The 19727-nt window shown below is 40.6% G+C and overlaps 1 protein-coding gene across 2 annotated transcripts; it reads left to right on the top strand.

The window, feature by feature from the left end:
- Positions 1-1892: 1892 nt before the first annotated feature.
- pxylp1 (2-phosphoxylose phosphatase 1) lies at positions 1893-18699 on the top strand. 2 transcript variants are annotated; one of them, XM_046389183.1, is made up of 7 exons: positions 1893-2043; positions 3646-3792; positions 6672-6737; positions 10742-10930; positions 11709-11835; positions 16517-16656; positions 16879-18699. In XM_046389183.1, exons 2-7 carry the CDS (start codon positions 3711-3713, stop codon positions 17904-17906), a joined length of 1632 nt encoding a protein of 543 aa, XP_046245139.1. In that variant the 5' UTR covers positions 1893-2043; positions 3646-3710; the 3' UTR covers positions 17907-18699. The 2 variants fall into 2 exon arrangements, with proteins under 2 accessions (XP_046245139.1, XP_046245141.1); XM_046389185.1 differs by lacking the exon at positions 6672-6737.
- Positions 18700-19727: the final 1028 nt, after the last annotated feature.

Here is a 19727-nt window from a genome sequence, read left to right as displayed (position 1 = left end):
TCAAAACTGTACTATAAACTGTGTTATATTGTGGAAATAATAGGATACTAAAGGATATTACAGTGTATTTCATTTGCTCCTAAAGTAACTGCAGCTGTCAAATATATACTGAAGTAACAAGTGCAGCAGAGTATAACATTAGAATACTCAAGTATAAGTAAAAGTATGCTGATTTTTTTTTTTCGAAACACATTAGTAGCTATTTACAGCAACTAAAATCAGGGCTACTTTCACTCTCATACATTTATAATTATGATAAGTTTGTGTATATTCTTTCAAAATCATGCAATGAAGGCTTTAAAACCAATTCTACAAGGGTGAAGGATCTCCTTTGTCTGTTAAAATCGATGTTTTAGTCCAAATCAAATTCAAATCTTCAGTGAAAATGACTCAGCGACATTTATGCTTTTTATAAAGTTGGGAAGAATGCATCTGTAACTCTCAACAATGTGAACTGACACTGAAAAAATGATGAGAAATTTAGGACAAACAATATAAAGCAGCATCCCTCACTCACTCCCTTGGTTGTTAACTTTTTTAAAGATAATTATTCCCATGAATTTAGCTGGAAAAAACTCATGTGTAATAATAGTAATAATAACCTTTGTCCATTTATTGGTCTCAGCATGTCTCATTAATTCTGTGATGTAGAAGAATGCGCATAATGTATTATTGGTGTGACACAAAGCCGCAGGTGCGGTCAGCCTGCGAAACTTGAATGATTGCCTTATTAATTATGTAAGTATAGCTCAAATGTCAAGATGTTGACTATAATTACAACACAGGTATCAGCTGTTCACTCTGCCAAGGAGATCTACATAGACATACAAGCTTGAGAGACTGCTGCTGACAAAGAAAACAGTGACAAGCAAGGTTAAAGGCAACGTGTGCCCTACATGAGAGGGACATGGTTGGGTTTTGCTTGAAGTCACTGCAAGCTCATTTATGAAGAAAAATAGTCTTCAGGTTCTACACACATCAGACTGGAGTCTGGAAAATAAACAACTGCATGATGCATAGACAAAGAGACAAAGTAAAAAGAAAAAAAGAAAAAAGTTATTTTAGATAAATTGTCAGCATTGTGGTTTACAATATCTGTTTTTTTGTCAAATAAAACAACAAAATGTTACTGTTATAGGGTCTGTTTTGCTTTCAATTACAAAAGTGTGTACAACCACATCCAAAAGTTACAGTGAGGAGGCCTTGAAGGCAGTATGTGCATTGCTGTCGCTGGTCCGGTAGATGGAGCAGTGAGCGTGTGATTTTGCTTGGGTAGACCGTCCACAAAGCAGCCACCTGGACTCGCTTTTCCACATTTGTCAAGTTAGAAAGAGAAAGCTAAAGTTGTGCCGGAAAACAATAGGTTGTACTTTCAAAATTAAAGCTTATTATTAGCTGTAACCAGGATTTCTTCAAGTAATCCTGAAATATCTCGCATCTATTCGATTACTCACAAACTGCATGCGTTTCTAAGCTACTTTCAATTGCTCCAGTGTGTTGCCTGAGCCTTGGTGATACATATGGTTTGCAAGGGTTTTCAGAAGATTTGATATTTACTCTTTTTTTTTATTATTCTTACTCAAACACACTCACTGTTGTTTTGGGGTTTTTTTCGGAGCAGGCAGATATCAGAGAGGGACAAGAACGGAAAATATAAATATGTAGTGGTTTGTTTAACAGAGGTATTTAACAAGTCATATTTGGTGTTGGGGGGTGTGGGGGCGGGTTGCGTATACTTTACTTTTCATGTTTGGAATAGTAGTTTAATATATACATGTTACAGACATGTATAACTGCTCAAAGTCTTACACACTCTGAACCCCATATGTAATAAGCACAACGTGGCAGCTCATTCACCGAGACCCTACATTTTGAAAGTTGTCACAGGAAGTACTCCTGCATATTATATGTGACTTGCCGCCGGTCCTTGTTCTGTCTGCAGTCATAAGCAATACGATCTATGGACGTACTGGAGAAAACGAAGCGCTGGATTTAAGTGTGTAACCTGGTTCTCTGTGGCTCTCAGACACTCAGTTCATGTCGGTAAGAAACATGTGGAGCATTTTGTGCAGTCAGAGTTTCGCATTCAGTGATTGTTCGGCGGTCTTCTGCAGTGAGCACGATTGTTGAGGTGGAATTTTAATTTCATGACTCGGTTGTTCGCTCGGTGAATTTCAACACAAAGCTACACATCGGTACGGTAACATGACCCGAGTCCAGGGAATCAACAAGTAGCGCTAAATAAAGTTTGGAGAAATGCACAATAGCATTACGCAACGCGCCACTAGTTGTAGCTCCAATGTTTAATGTTCCCCATAAGCCTGTTTGTGGGATCGTTTAGCTAACGTTCAATATTGATGACCCTAAGTAGCTAGCTAACTGTTAGCCAACCAGCGGTTAGTTAACCAGTAGAGTCGTAACCAGACACTTGATCTAGTAACTTTAAACTACGTGCAGTTATTCCATTACGAAACGACCAACATTCTGGGCATTCAGGTTCCTTCTGCTAATTAACAAAGGTATGTACCGGTTTAAGCGTTTGGGTATTATTAGAACTCACTCTTGAATTCGGCTGTCAAACAAAATGTAAAATGACGTCCCATTAAATGAAAATTAGACTCGAATGTGCATCTCCACCGTAAATGGCCGAACTAGTGATATGGAACAGTGTGCCGGATAAGCAAGTTAAGCTGATTTCATTCCAAGAAGTGTGTTTTTTGAGTTGAATGTATTAGTGAAAGATATATGTGGTATGGACCGGGTTCTATCTGTATTGATAAATAACACAGCATTTTGACTGGAGTTTGGCGTGACGCATCTCGAAGTCACAGGTCAGTGTGCGCAGGCAGTTAAATTGGTCAGTAGGCGCAAATGTGATGGTGCAGTTTTGTCTGAAGCATCGTTTTACTGCCTCTTGGTTAAACGCAGGCTTGTACTCTCCGGGCTGGGAGTATTTTTAAACAGCCTAATGGTAGGGTTTATTGTGTAGGGCTACATTTACTGCACTTTTAGTTTGACTCTCTCCCATGTTTTTACGTGATTTCCAATCCCTTGCACAGACAGTTTGTGACAGACATGTATAACTGCTGAGTTTATGGTGGAAAGAGGTGCATGCTGTCACACTGTAGGCAAATGGAAAGCTACGAAAGAGAATGTGACTCAAGTTTTCATATTTATTTAATTCTTTTGGTAGTTGGTTAAACAGGTGATTTGACAACTTGTTAGTTGTTGAGAATGTCTTACTGTTTTTTTTTTTAAATTCATTACTTTGCATAAACCTTCAACTGTCAACCTGTCATAGAAAAAGTAATCATGCAAAATCTACAGATTCTACCCTTTTTAGCGATACTTAAGCAAAAGTTTATGCTGTTCAATCAGACTGAGAAAACAAGAAAGAACCATAATAGTGATATATTGCTACATTATTAACATTGTGGTGTTAAAAGATATTGTGAGACATGTAGGAAGTTACCAACTAATGTTGCCTTAAAGTAAACATTGAGGAACTTAGACTAGAAGTCATTTTGTGGTCAGCGGTATTACATTGAGAGAAACAAGCAGATTCTGAAATTGTAACTACATATATCCGTACATTCTCATGCGAACAGTGAAATGAACTAATCTCACTCGCTCTCTTGTGTCCAGACTGCAGGGACAGGCCGTAGTCTGGATGGCTGACGGAAAGGGACGTGGACCAATCACTTGAGAAGATGCTGGCTCGTAACCGCTTCCTACTCCTGGTGGTGGTTGGTGGGGCCGCGCTGGCCATCATCAGTCTGAGCCTGCAGTTCTGTAAGTGCACTCTTTGTGTTTGTGCTTAACTCAAGTGCTTCACGTATTCATTGTCTCTCTGAAGCTGTGACTGTGATGGTATTTTAATGTAAAAAAAATACAAAATAAACATTGTGTTCAACAGAAAAGTCCCCAATCCTTCTGTCCACATGTGTGCTTGTGCTCATAAATGCATATCCTGCGCTCCTATTGAAGAGACCCCATTCAAACCAAAACAAAGCAGAATCCTGTGTAGGCTTCCTATAAATATACAGCACCAACAGTGGGCCTCTGCCTGCTCTGAAACCCCCAGAGAGTCTTTGACAGCACATTCACATTTGCTATGGAATGCCTAGGTGTACACAACTGTGTCTTTTCCACATCAAGTCATTGTTCAGCATCTCCTGTAGGTGTTGTCTAGACAGTATATCCCAGCTAGCTACACTGAATGCAAGGAAACCAGTGCTCAGTAAATAGAGATGCTGGATGTAATTTGCAAACCTCACAGGCGTGGGGTGTGTCGTAAAAATGAAAATTTGTATTTTTTCTTATGTAAAATGTGCAAGATTAAGCCACTTTGTGCTGGAGTCCTGAAAATCTCCCAATCCAGTGCAAGTGTTTGTGGTGATTGTATGCTTGTGTCTCGACAAGCATATTGGATTAGACTCGTATAAACCGTGCTGTCACACACACAAGATTAGAGCGGAATGTAGTGAGACAGAGCTGGTATTTTGGACTGCATGTTTGCCAAGATTCCTCGAGCTGTCCTTCATCATTTTTTTTTTTATTTTTTTTTTTGAGATTCTGTCCCCCCATTTAAACTGAAGTGTGTATTCTTAAGATACTGAAAGCTCTCTCTTCCTGTTCTGCTGCTTCTGTAGATGCCGTGCTAGAGCAGTGGTGTAAAAAAAAAAAAGAAAGAAAGAAAGCCAAATCATGTTAGCGCTTACTTGTGCTTGTCACATTTGCCTCCTCAGCCATCACTCCCTCCCTCCTCCTACACTGTGTGACCATTTAAGAGGAGGTTGCTCTGAAAGTTATTATTAATGACTCATTATCAAACCTGCTCTGACCCCCTCCCCTGTCATCTTCTGGTATTAAATACTCTGAGGCAGAGACAAACACAGTGATGAGAGAAACCACCCCTCAGTAACTGTCTCCCCTCCTCCACTGTGGAAATGTAATAGATTTGGTGTGCTTTTTTTTTTCTTTTTACAGGGACTTTGTTTCTTAGGGAAAGTTCTCTTTCAGAATAGGCCTCACTTTATTTTTTTTATCTGTAGTACTTTTGAAGAAACTTTTTGAGAAAAGCTGCTGTCATCATTTATTCATCACACATACTGTAGAGTAGGATTTGAGCCATTATCCAGGAGAAGCATGGGATGCAAGCGTTTGGGATTTCTCCTCATGTTTAATAGATGGTCAGCTTCTGTTTTTGTAGCACGTTTTTATTCGTTTTACAAATCATGTTCTTCACTCCTTGCATTTCAGCTTGCAGTCTGCATCTCTGTTGTATCTTATGCTCTTAAGAAAAACCCACTGATGTATTTATTATTGTTTGTTGAACATTACCATGAGAAACTGAGTGACTGATGATGATCGATGGTGGAGTAAATGCCTCTCTCTGGCTCCAGGCTACCTCGAATTAAAACTGGGCTGGCTGCGATCACCACACTTACTGACGCATAGGGGGCTCTCAGAGGAAAGTGGACACAAGCTAAGAGGCACCCGAGAGACGACAACTGCAGGAGAGGGAATTGAAATGACTGAAACACAGAGAAAAGAGAGCTACTTTGAGATGTTAGCAGTAGTGAAGGGAAAGGTGAAGCAGAGCTTGATGGGAGTTAAGTGCTCCAGGAGTGCTGGTAGATTCACAGTGAGAGGGAAATGTCAAGGGAGGATATAAAAGGAGAAGCAGAAAGGGTTGGTTGACTGTGAGGAACAAGAGAGGTTTAAGCACAGTGATTTGAAAAGAAGAAAAAACAAAAGAACTGGAATGAAACAAATGAGATGTGGCATGTTTTGGAGGAGAAGGAGTGTACACATAAGCCCTCAGACAAGATGCAGTTCACCACCTTGTAACTTTTCCAGATCCACCGACAAGTGTCGTTAAGTGTTAAATAGACCGAGCTCCATGCACCTTTTACACCTTGCAAATTCATCAAATTCTTTCTTACCACAGTGTCTGCACTCACTGTTGAAGCAGACCGATTGTCCCTGTGCTTTCAGTTCATCTTCAGTTTGCTCTGAAATTAGTGAAATTAATTGCAAGTAGAGCAGTTGACTGACTTATTTTAAGCCTAAAACGTTAGCCACCCTACCCCCAGGCTAACTCTGAATTAAGAGCCACGTCGGCATGGTAACAATCAGTGACACCCGCAGACCTGTGGCAGTGAGGACATCGTGAGTTTGGAAAGTATCCAGAGAATGACTGATGAGTCAGCAGATATACTGGCACATTGAAGAGCCACAGAATCTCAGCTCTTCTACATGTCTGCCCTTTGCTGAAATTTTATACTGCATCATTACACACACTCAATCATTATTCGTTGATATTCAGTAGAAGTAGTTTTCTCTGTGGTCTCTATAAAGACCAGTCATAAGAGCTGATCAGACAAGCACGCGAGACGGTTTTTCTGTGAGCTCCATAAATGCCAGAGCGAACTGCAGTGCTGAACAATTCAGCCAAACATTTAACCAATAAAAAAATGCAGCATGTGCCAGGCAGAGCAGTCACCAAAGTATTTATGTTCCTCTGTCTCTCAGTAACAGTTGTTCCCTTAGTGAAAGTGGAAGATTTTAAGTGACCTGACAGGTGACACGTACTGGTCAAATGTGGTGTCCTAAATGCACTTTGCATTTTAGTAATGGCTGTTACCTGCTCATGTTTTCACTTTTAGACAATATGAAGCTGTGTCTGCTGCTGATGTCTTTGCTGAATATTGCCAGAAGATTCCCACTCCCAGGTTAATTTTCACATTCTACATAATTTCCACTTTCTCATTGAAAGCGTGTTAGTGTTGCCGTTGTTGGTGCGCTGATGTGAGCATGGAGCTTGAGTACAGCTCCACAGAGTTTCCAGCATGACTGTTGACTTGTGCCCCGCTTCATCTGCACCAGCTAAAGGGAAATAACACCCATCTATATATATGTAGGCAGTTTAGTTTCCAGTTCACCTAATTAGCATTTCCTGTCTGTTGCAGGAAACCCACACAGATACGGTGAGAACACACTGATATCAGGTTGCACTTGTATGAGAAAATGAGCCATATTAAAGGATTCGTATCAGCATGGGGATGATCAGATGTCTTATCAGTGCATGCCTTGCTTTTGCTGTATTACCAAGCATTAGTGCTTAATTATGTTTACTGAGCAGGATGTTAATCTGTTCTCAGTTACGGTTTGTATCCCTGCAGACTGTTTATAACGCCCCACTACTCTGCAGTTGAAAATAGTGTTGTTTTTGATTAGTCCCCTGTGAGCTTGTGAATGACCACTAATCCCTAAGTGTAATTCTGTTGGTGTGCTTGTGCCAGAATGATGTGTATAATCTGTCATTTCTAAATTATAAGGTCTATAATGATGGACAGCTGCTGGCTGCCACGCCTATCCACCCACACAGTACTTTGCCTGTCTCAGTATTTGTTGACCCTTTTTCTACTGGTTTTGAGCCACTCTAGTTCAGACAGAACACTGCAGTCAGGTAAGTGGGTGCACCCCTTCAGTGTCAGGCCAAACCACTTTCTGTGAGTACCTGTTCACCCACTAAACACTGCGGTGCAATAGCTGACACAAATTTGTTTATGTGCATGTTTGAGGCAAAACACCTTCTTTGCTTATGCTATCAGGTAAAAGTCAAGCAGTGTCTGTGTGTGCATAATGATGGGTTCACTAACGCAGAGATGGAAGATTTAACAGGTTGTACTATGTTTAGCTCTGTATTTGTGAGTAGTGTATGGGTGTGTTGTGTTTCTAAGTAGAGTGTTATGTCATTCAAATTCAAGAGAAATATGACAACATTTATCAGCGTCAAATTGAGTTGTCAGTATTGTTGAAAGCCCTCTCAGACAGCTTGCTTTTATGTGTTTGGAAGATCTGATGTAGGTGCTTGGAAAGTTAGTAACACACATTTTGTGTGGGTACTGCAGTGTGCTGTGTGTGCTACTGCTGTGCATGTATTTGGTAGTGTTAGGCAGCCAGTTACAAAAGCGCCATTGTGTAGGTGACTGTGAATGAGCTGGCCTCCAACAGTTTGGTTAGTCCAGGCAGGCGTTTGTGTGTATGTCGGGGGGGGGGTTGTGGTAATGAATGAGCTCCAGTGTATGTCTATGGACCTGTACACTACCGAACAGTCATCAAAATGGTCTCTGCTGTGGCAGCACAGCTTTTCTCCTTCCTCATCAGTGGTAAGTTTATGCTGAAATCTTTTAATGAAGAACTGACTACTCACCATTTACAGCTGGAGAGGATCTACATATGGATTTCATAACATATTTAACTGAAATATATTTTGCAGTCCTTTTATTGATGCAGTTTCCAGTTCCAAATGTAAGTAAACTTTAACAAAATTTGGCTGGACCTTGGCTTTGTCCGACTTTGATCAAATGTTTGTTCTTAATTGAGGCTAAGCTTTTGTACCCGGTGTATAGTTTCTCAGTGTTGATTGTGAAGTGAACAAGGTTTGCCCTTCTCCGTCACTTTATGTATTCTTTGTTTTTTTATGAATAGTCGTGATTGAGTTCAGTACTTATCCACCAATTGTACAAAATAATTGAAAAAAAAATTGCATAGCTATTTCAACAGGTGTTGAAATACAATAATGTCTCACTGTTAAAAAGTAAAAAGCGTATGGTGAAATATGGTTTTCGAAGTGAATATCTACATCCTGTAGTGTGAGGGTGCCTGGCCCAGTCAGCTAATTAGCAGTTTACACCAAATGTTTTGTCTCACCTCATTTTACCCTATTTGTGGATCTCTAAAAAATTGCCCACAATGTTATTTTACAGAAGTATTTGTAGGGCTTCATTTTGGTTGATTGTAATGCCATGCAATCACAGTCTTGGGCTGTCACTAAAAATTATGTTCAGTGTTGATTGTCATTGTTGTCAATTACTGGTTCAAAGTAGAGCTGGGTAGGTTTTGTCTGTCCAGGCCAGCGTACAAACTTATAGTGGTTTAATGTTAACATCCAGTGCCACGGGGTGCTCCTGTTCTGTGTTTTGTTGTGATGTACCGGAATTGAGAGTTGTGCCCACAATGCTGCCGTATGACTCTGACCAATGTCCACAAAAAAGAACTGTCATCGATAGGGATGTACAGATCGACCGGGCAAGAACTGGAATTGACCGCCTGGCCCAGACTGGTGACCGGCCGGTCAGTCTCCTGTATCTCTGATTCTAAACTGGTCCTTTTTTGCATCTTACTCATAGCTGCACACAAAAAAAGTTCTTCTCTGTGAGTGAGGAAGACGTAAGGCTTGCAATTCAACCCTGGTGCATTTATAAGTAACTGACATTTGTTTTGTTATAGATCTGCTTTTATTTGGTAAAGTAAAATATGTTAGATAAAGTTGGGTGTATGGCTGAATTTCGGATAGTTGTTGTTTGTAGCTCTTTCCAGTTGCTTTATCTTGAGAGGAAATTGTGCACTTTAATAATTTATTTTACCATGAAAGTAAAATTTTGCATTTAAGATAAGTTTATTTTTGTTTGTATATGCTGTCAATTATAGTTCTTAGAAAGAGAATCGGAATGGGCAAAAATCAGTAGGTCACGCTTATTTGGAGAAACCTCCTGCCTGCAACACTATGAACTTTATGAACCCAAGCTGAGAGGGGTATAGTGTTGTATAGATATGAGTGCTAGAGGAAGACAGTGTTTAACATACACTGCGCACACACCCATACATACCTCTACAGCCGAGTAGATAATTTAAGTCTGAGAGTTGTTATAGCAGTGGCAAACCAGTCACTCCTTGTGCTTCATGATTGGGCAGACATGGCCTCTTTTTCTTTCTCTGCAGCAGGATGTGATATTTGCACAGTGTGTGTGTGTGTCTCAGTCTCAGTGTGTCATAAGCAGGAGTTGGATATCTCTCTTACCAAAGGGCCATATGAGTTCAGCTCCTTTTTCTTTCAGTTGGATCTCTGTGAATGGGCTTTCCAGTTCTCACAACATCTCTGCTCTTACTGGACCATTTCTCCCAGGGGTCACAGGTCACCGGTTACCTGGCAACTCACTGCTAACAGCGAGGGCTTTTAGGGTACAGAGCTGTTGACATGGAGATGCACTACAGTTGAATTGGTTTTCTTAATTTTGAACACTATTACTGCTCTGTCGGGGGGCCCTCTTACTTTTCTTCTTCCTGTATATGAATTAATGCCTGTAAACTTTCTTAAATCTGTATATTTAGCAGATTCTGCACATTCGCAAAATTACTCTCCCCTCCTTTTGAGCCAAGCTGACCATTGCTCTTGTGTTGACAGTGTTAGGCTGAATGTTGTTTCATGACATTTTGTACAGACACACGCGGTCTGCAGGTGAGGATTCTTCTGACTTTTCCTTCAGCGCTGTCATAAAGTTGATTTATGATTATTATCTCAATGACTATTGTATGGATTGTCATGAAATCTGGGATAACCATGATCTCCAGAGGCTAAATCCAATTGACTTTTCTCTCCTGACTTTTCATCTAGGCTGATCATCAAGTAAATATTTTTCTCTTGTCAAGTAAAATAAATCAGCATCCACTGCATGGATTGACACCAGTTTTGTCCAGGCATTCATAGCTCCCAGATGATGTAGCTTAATTTGGAGACTTGTCATTTGGAATCGGTCCAACAGCTGTTGAGGCACTGTTGGGTGGATTGTAACACAATGACTGGGTTGTTTTTCTTCATTATATATTCTCCATATGACATATACATTTTTCACGTTCTTTATACTTGTTTTTGCTTGTTTTTTGCCTGCAGTGAACCTGATTCCCACAACTCCCATCATGGAGGAGCGACCCTTCCAGGCTGCAGATGGAGATGTTGGGGTAGCTCTGGGAAAGAGCAGAAAGAGAGTGTTCCCGGTGCTTCGCACCCAGGAGCCCAACCCCATATCTGAAGCTTATGGGTACTGCAACACTCCCAACAGCACAGAACAGGCCTGGGAGGGTAAGACCTGCACACTGATAAATCTAGTCTAACTAAAGACTGCAAACCTGTAAATTTAATCTGATTTTTCAGCTTAAATGACTTATGACTGAGATAATTCTTTCAAATTACCTGTTTCAAAGCAGTTAGATCAGTTTCTAGAATTACCAAATTTGATGGGCAGTGTATAAATACTTAATATAGCAATAATGTCAGATTTAGTGTGTCAGGACTCGGGAGATATGTTAATTGGGCGAAAGTTATTACCACTAGATTGCATCATCCATAATGCTGCAGTACTCTCTCTCTGCAGCACAGCAGCATGGAGCCTTGTTTTTTTTTTTTTTTTTTTTTTCTTCATCTGAAAAATCAGCACAGCCCAAGGCGATTGTAATATCTTTCATTGCCTAAGACAAGGTCTATATCTGCCAGCTAATTGATTTTTACTCAGTTCATCTCTGGATGGGAGTTTTGTCTCCAAAGAAGAAAAATCCATTAAGTCTTTTAGATTTAGATTGGAAGTTTTTGAAAAACAGTCAAAAACATGGATTTTTTTAAAAAAAATATTTTTTCCGGGTGATGTCCTTGTGGCATGATCATTTTCAAAGTGTCCTTGTCGTTCCTATCTACTTATTTTGCTGTTAAACACACACAATCGGTTCTTTGCATTCACAGACAGTGAACAAATTTGTAATGTTTTATGAGAAATGGTACAGCTATTACAGTATCAAAGTGGCACTTCTTTACACTTATTGTTACAATGGAAAATGTGGATCCTGATGGGGGTTTCGTCTGACAGGTCACAGCCCTGCAGACTACAAACTGTTGTCTGTCCAGGTGATGATTCGCCATGGTGACCGCTACCCCCTCTACTCCATCCCCAAGACCAAACGGCCTGCCATTGACTGCACCTTATCTATCAACAGGTACACACTTTTCCTACAAAATAAACTGTATAGACAAACGTATGGGGATGGGGTTCTTTTTTAGGAGTTGTGCTGTGCCCCATACATCCAGTGGAGGGAAATCTTAATGCTTCAACATACCAAGACATGTTGGACAATGCTATGCTTCCTGCTTTGTGGCAACAGTTTGGGGAAGTGCACAGTGCACAAAGCAAAGTCCATAAAGACACGACTGGATGAGTTTGGTGTGGAAGAACTTGACTGGCCCACACAGAGTCCTGACCTGTCCAACATCAGTGACTGACCTCACAAATGCTCTACTCTATGAATGGCCATGACCTTGCTTTGCCCCTGAAAAACAGCCTCATCCCAGTACTTTTCTCTGTATAGTGGTATTTTAATTGCATTATATTGCAAGCTGTTCATGTGGGTTTTCCCTGTTACGCTTTAATTAAGTAATGATATAAAGAAAACAAAGAAGAAGAACAATTTTACATTTTTCATCAGTTTTTCGACTCTTAAGATAAAGGCATTATGGCCACAGTTTGAGTTGATTCAGGTCGAAATCAGACGAAAGCTACCAGGGATTGAGCTGACTTCTCAAGCAAAGACCCAGCTACTGTATTCCTTTGCCTAATGCTTAACAGGAGGACCTGCTAGAAAGTGTGAGAGACCAATTAATGCCACAGCTTCTGGTATTCTCCTACAAAAATCTGCTGCCTTGACAGCAGCTGGCAGAAAATGAGCTCAGTATGTTAAATAGGCAGTAGATCTAAAATAGTTTCTCTGTTCTATGTGTGAAGCTTACAAGAGACTGAAACTAAAACTAAATAGATTTTGCATTTGAATTGTCAGGATCTGTACCTGTATTAAACTCAAGAAGAGAAGTTAGAACCATAGAAGACATGCTTTCACAATGTCCTTGGTTTCCCAGTGTTATTGCATGTGTCAGCGACAACGGGTGGCTTTGGTTTTCTACATCTGTTCTGCTGTGCTTCTGTGCAAATGGATCCACACAAATATGAACACATTGTTGACAGTCTTATCTTGCTTGATTTGAGCAACATGCTCACTGAGCAGCTCTGCTAAGGCAGAACTAATTTCAGTGCAGAAACTCCCTGTGAGGGTGGAAAAAACACACACACACACACGCAAATTAATACTGTTATCTTCTTTAATTAATTATGCTCCACTCTCTCATCTATATCTTTTCTCTCTGTCATTTCTATACTGTTAGAGCTCTGATTCTGCTCACATCAGCTCTGCTGCTCTTTCAGCAGGGCTAGATGAGACTTTCTGATAGGAAGTTATTAAAAGCCAGCATGCCTCTGTACTTCAGCTTCAGAAGAAATCTGAAATCAGCACTTTCACACTTTCTGTCCTTCTGCGTGTATACATTTTATACAAACCCTTCAAGTGGGTGCACATGTCCTAAAATAACAAACTGTTCTATTTTTGAATGTAGAAGATTTGCTTTGGTCAGATGGTTCTTGTTTGTATGTGCACATCCTCTTGGACTGTTTATTTAGAGCATATGGTGAGTAAATTCCCTGAGACCAATCCCCTTTTAGGAGTTGTACACCTTAGGTCAGATTTAGCCAATGACTTAATTTTGCACAAAGCTTTCACTGTAACCATGGCTTTGCACATCTGGATGGAGCTGACATGCCATAATCTTTAGAGCTGGCACATTATACACACAGTTGCATTTCAGATAAGTAATATGCAGCTGAGCTGCTTTGTGCATCTCATTATTAGATATTTTCAGTACCCTTGATCTTTGAACTTGAGTGGAAAGCACAAGCCTCTTATGATGGAGGTTGAGTCCCATTCATTAATTGACAGAAATTTTATTTGACCCATTTCTCCTTCTACTACAGAAGCACTGATGTGCTCCTCCCTGCCTCCAGAAGAATTAGGACACAGTGTAAAACACAGAAAACAGAGTGCAACATATATTTAGATTATGTTAGATTATTTATTGTCGTTACACATGTAACAAATACAAGACAATGAAATGCAGTTAGCAATAAGCAGCAGGTGCAGAGATATAATATCTGCAGTTATATGCATGTACAGTGTAAGGTTATTGCTATGGATTTTTTGTAACAGATGGTAGATACAATTGACATGCACATTATGAGGCCAGTAATTATGGTCACATTTATAGATGGATATGTAGTGTATGTATACAGTGGTGTATAGTGTGTACCATGATATAGTTACAGTTGAACAGTATATAGTGGCTCTGGATATTTTGATGCACAATGAATTGAAAATATTACAAAGACAAAATATTTTATGTTTGACCTCATCATCATTGTTGATTTTAGTAAATATTTACTTATTCTGAATTTGGTGCAAGCAACACATTTCAAATAAGTTGGGACAGGAGTAGGTAAGCATGTAAAACAGAAGCAACCATACAAAGTTTCAAATGTGTAGCTGGTATCAAATACTGAATGAGCACATTTACAAAAATCACTGAGGCTGAGATAAAACATACTGTCTTTGTGCTGTTTTCAATATAATACATGCCAAAAAGGTTGAGCAAATTTTCACATTGTATTTTGTTTTCCAGTGTCCAGCATGTTTGGAATCAGGGTTGTATGGCTGAGCTAACACACTGAGGCCGAATGAGCACAGCTGCAAAGTGTGTTTGGATTATTTGTGGTTTGAATGTGCTTGTTTTGCAGGGAGATTTAATATTAAAATGATATTTTAGATTTCTATATCCTTGTAATACTATAGGCAGTTCTGTTTTGTACTTAGACCAAGCTGTATTTAGAGGGATCTGAACTAGCATATGCCCCACGGCTGAATCCTTACAGAGAGCTAAATTCTGTGTGTGTGTGTGTGTGTGTGTGTGTGTGTGTGTGTGTGTGTGCTGGCACCAGCTTGCCGACCCACTGTCTCTGTCTGCGGTTAACTGAGCTCTTTTCAGCAGGGAGCATCTCCTCTTTCCTCTTCGTCTTCAGTCGCTTCAGTCTTTGTTAAGGTTTCTGTCTTTCTGCATCATCCATCCTGTTCAATTTCTATTGCTCTTTTCCAGTTTAGATCAGACCATCTCATTTCCTTTTTTGTTTATTTATCTCCCTCATTTATTACTACCTCTTTCTCCTCATCTCTCTATCCCTTCCTCCCTCCTAGTTAATCTCTTCCACTGTTCTATCCAGTCATAATAATCCCCGCTTAATGTAATTGGACTCTGTAATCTTTAGTTAGCAACAATCAGCCTAATAGACAGCCTGGCTGGCTCTTTGTCCAACCTCGTATCCCCATCCACTCACATCCAGTCTTCCAGCTACTATTCAATCAAGATTGTCCCAAGCTCCCCTCAGCAAGCTGATCTCCTGATGACAGAGCACTCATTCCGCCATTCCAGTTTTTTCATGTGCCTTGTGGTGCATATAATAACTTGTAACTAAAGACAAAATAAAGTGTGATAAGGCAGAGACGGAAAGTGGGTAGTTGGTGACAATAGTTGCTAATGCAACATGACGACAAAAGGAAACGGTTCCCTTAAGAATGGAAAATGTAGGCGAGTGCTTTCATCTAAAATCAGAGTGGTGCATTCAAGCTTTTTTTTTTTTTTTTTTTTTATTTTAGCAGAAAAGAGAAACTGTCCCCTTGTAGTCCCATCCATCATAGTTGGTGGCTATTTATGCCTGATTAAGTTTACTGCTCTCGGTCAGCCACCACAATCATGAAGCGTGATTTAAGAGTAATGACGGAAGATTGTGCTACGTTCCTGAACCACTCTGTGATCACTATGGAAACTGTGTGTGTGCGTGCTCCTTTAATCTGGGTTAGCTGAGCTGCGGCTCCCACAGATTTGTTATATTAAACTGTAATCTTCAATCATCTCTTAATCTATTAGATCACCCACTGCTCTTCTTGCTGCCCTCATCCCTGTGTGTGTGGGTGTGTGTATATGTTTGTGCTCTCATATCTTATATCATATATATACGAATATGCGTCCCAAGGCAACAAATTCTTTCATCTTTTTATATCACCATATCCCATATTCCCTCCCACACATATTGAACAGTGCTGTAGTCCAGCAGTTTTGTGTTAGAGAGACACCTGGTGGTCGATGTAGGAAGTGGCCTGCATGTGCAGTTCCATATTGAACATGTAAATATCCTTTTGTAAATCATTAGGTTCTTTATACTGATAATAAATTACTGTCATTATCCCTTCCTTGTGTTTATTGTCATTAGTGCACAATACTATAATGTTTTTTGTATCCGTTCCCCTGGAAATATTTCTTTGACACCAAATTGGCTTGCAGGTCAACAAGCTCATCTTCACAGCCAAGGTTATCCACAGTTGGTTTTGACGGCCTTCAGTCATTTTATCCATTTTTTTTTGACACTGTTGTCAGAGAGTGGGATGATTTTCACTTTATCAGCCACCTATGGGCAACATAGCCTCTCTCCAGGTTTTCTGTGTGTAAATCAGAGATTGCTTGCTGTGTCAAATGCTTTCCTGATGTTTGTAGAGATTTTTGATAATGCCAGGGTGTGAAACTTCATCATCATCATAGTCAGTCTTGGAATAGGTTCTATTTTTCTAACTAAATGCCATAAACACACAGTTTAACCTCTTTCCCCTCTCACTATAATATCAAATTACTGATGAGGTTATCTGCAAATAATGCTCACTCTACAACACTTCATTTGTCCTTCACCACCCTCAGGAAGCCTTCCCACCCCTTGTTGAACTCTTTCATCAGTCACATGGGTCTGGGAGGGCGTGGCCATTGGGAGTCACCACTGAACTCTGTTCCCCGTCTGCCCAACCACAGTGCCTGTGAGATGGGAGAACTCACACAGACAGGTAGGCAAGAAGGGCTCTCCCGAACCAAAGCGGAACTTTTGTAGACCAACATTACATGTTCATTTATACCAGTGAACAGTCAACTATCAATGTTGCTATTCAGTTCTTGTAAATTTCTTTCCAACAGAATCTACATTCTGTCAGGTGAATCAAATGCAGTAGAGCATTTTGCCGACGAGCACTTATCAAGCATAATTGCCAAAGAATTTCCTTTCTTTCCAGGTGTGGTGCAGCACTTGCGTAATGGGCAGCTCCTCAATCAAGCCTACAAGCGCCACAATCTCGTCCCTTCTGACTGGTCAGCCCGCCAGGTGTGGATTGAGACCACAGGTAAGAGCCGCACCTTGCAGAGTGGACTGGCCTTCCTTTATGGCTTCCTACCAGAGTTTGACTGGACAAAACTGACCGTGAGGCATCAGTGGAGCACGTTATTCTGTGGCTCGGCTTGCGACTGCCCCGCCAGGAACAGATACCTGGAGGAAGAACAGAGGAGGCAGTATCGACTGAGGGTGAGTGATACTGAACTCGAGAGGACTTACACTGAAATGGCACGGACATTGGGTCTGCCAACCCGCCAACTCCGAGCTGCAAACCCTATAGACTCACTTCTGTGCCATCTGTGCCACGACATTTCTTTCCCATGTGTTACCATGGGAGATAGTGGTGCCAAGGGATGTCTGACAATGGCACAGTTTGCTGTGATTCGTCGACAGCAGTTAGACGATGAGGTGGATCGGAGAAGAGTGGGGCTGTACCATAAATACGCTATCCTGGCCATGTACCCTTACCTCAACCGAACTGCCACCAAGATGGAGCGTGTTGCCAGGGACCGTGAGGCTGGCCGACAGCCTCGTGCGGGAGGTCAGGAGGTCTTCACCCTCTCCTCAGCACATGATGTTACCATGGCTCCGTTGCTGAGCGCCCTGGGACTGGAGGAGGCCCGCTTTCCACGTTTCGCAGCAAGAGTGGTCTTTGAACTGTGGAAGAGTCCACCAGCAATGCATGGACAGGCGAAGAAAAGAACTGGCAAAGGTGAAAAGTCAAAGGCTGGAGATGGAGAACTGTTCATCAGGGTGCTGTACAACGGTGAGGATGTGACATTTCACACCACCTTCTGTCGATCCCATGACCGCCATGCCAGTCAGCCACTCTGTCCTCTGAAGAACTTCCTGTCTTTTGTCAGGAGCGACATGTTCAGTGCTGTCAATGCTACTTCCTACCAGGAGGCTTGCTACAGACGCCCTGGTTGACAGAAGGACAGATGGAGAGGAGGGTGACTGAGTAAGGATACAGAGTTGGCAGGTGGTTGTATTTTTTTTTTTTCTACTTTTGGAGGTGGTGCACTTTTATGCTGCTCATAATATCTAAAATTTCCACATATTTTTAAATGTAGTCCTTGATATTTCTGAGCACAGAGTGAGTGGTAGACACACACACACACACACACACAGTACTGTACATTATATATTACTCAGACGTTTCTAACTTTTCTACAAATTTCAGAATTCTTCTTCTGAATGTTGTATGTGTTCTCAAGCATATCTGTAAGACATAAACAATTGTTGTATGGCACTTAGCCACTTTACCCCTACATTCCATAATACCATGGAACATTCCAGTATTCCCAAATACTTGCAAGAAAGGGGAATATTGATGCTGGGTACACTATGCTGGATTAATCATTCCTAGAATATACTTTGTGTAAAATAAATCTTTTCAGTGAAAATTACACTTCGGCCTAGTTTGGCTCACATTACTCAGTAAGACTCATTTGTCACTTAGCATTTATTTAGTTTTTAATGTTTAGTCATTGCAGTAGGCTGACTGATGGTAGGGGTTATTTCCGCTTTGACACTACTACTGTTTCCTTTGTTCTAGTAAACTTGACTTTGAAAGTGACAAGTGGAGGGTGTTTTTTCTTCATTCATGAATTTACAACTACAGTCCAATCTGTATTTACATTAACTGGTGATGGAACCAATCACATTCCACAAGTTTTTGCTTGTAGGAAACTGAATTTAATAAAGATTTGTTATGAGCAGACATTGTTATATCTGTCATGACTGGTGTTGCTGAGAAATGGTTTCCTGGTGGTATTTTGGTAAAAAAAAATAAATAAAATAACAGCAGATTCTTGAAGAATCTTGACTTGCAGAGTCGGCAAGTCTGAATACCGTATACTTACATGTTACATGTATGCATAAAAGAGATAATAGTGATGTGAAAGGAGCATTCTTCAATTGACTCTTCCTATATCACAACAACCACTAGATGGCATTCAAACTCCACAGACCTCATTCATACCCAGTCCAGACCATCTGCTCCCATCAGTTATCCACTTTGTCAACAGTGCTGCAGGGGCCCAGCACATAGTCAATACATTTATATGAATGTAAAAACCTCGAGTGCCTGTCTTCCTGTGACTGGACAAGTCATGTGTCATCATCATCAGGAACATAATAGAACACTGACATGATATCAATTGTACAGCTCATTTTCGAAAGTGCTTTTCTCCTTTCAGAATTCTCAGAATCAGGAGAGTATTGACTGGAAAAATACAATAACAAGAGTGAGATGGGTAAATTACATTTGCAGTATATGGACATCATATTTGTCCTGGCAATAGAGGGCCATTTGTTCATGAATATATAGGTACACAATTGATGCTGTAGACACATTATGAAATGTCATCTGCTGCATCAAGAGTTTTGATTCAGTTACTCCATGAGAGCAGGTTCTGAAATTTTAGGAAGTTGTGAATTGTAAGAATTTGAGGAGCTTATAATGAATCTTAGATAACGAAAAGCGTAACGTACATTTCATGGATTCGCTTAATTTTACTGTTTGACAGGAGTGACTCTGAAATTCTCTGAAAGTATGAAAATGTTTGAACGCCACAACCAGTGGATTAACATCACATTCCCTTCTTTTGCTGAGTCACACCGTAAACTTCAGCTCACATCTCAATTACAAAAGTTGAGGCAAAAATGCACAAGTCAATGCAAATTTATTCCCAAACTTTCCCTGGTCACATCCAGACCTTCTCCCGGGCCATTTCCCACGTTATACCA

This window comes from Scatophagus argus, chromosome 5 (assembly GCF_020382885.2).
Source record: "Scatophagus argus isolate fScaArg1 chromosome 5, fScaArg1.pri, whole genome shotgun sequence".
NCBI lineage: Eukaryota > Metazoa > Chordata > Actinopteri > Scatophagidae > Scatophagus > Scatophagus argus.
This window is presented reverse-complemented; position numbering and strand designations above follow the sequence as displayed.

Coding starts and splice junctions, on each gene's coding strand:
- pxylp1 (XM_046389183.1), top strand. CDS start 3,711: ATGCTGGCTCGTAACCGCTTCCTACTCCTGGTGGTGGTTGGTGGGGCC. Junction 6,738..10,741: donor CAGAAGATTCCCACTCCCAG/GTTAATTTTCAC, acceptor TTTTGCCTGCAG/TGAACCTGATTCCCACAACT. Junction 10,931..11,708: donor CACAGAACAGGCCTGGGAGG/GTAAGACCTGCA, acceptor TTCGTCTGACAG/GTCACAGCCCTGCAGACTAC.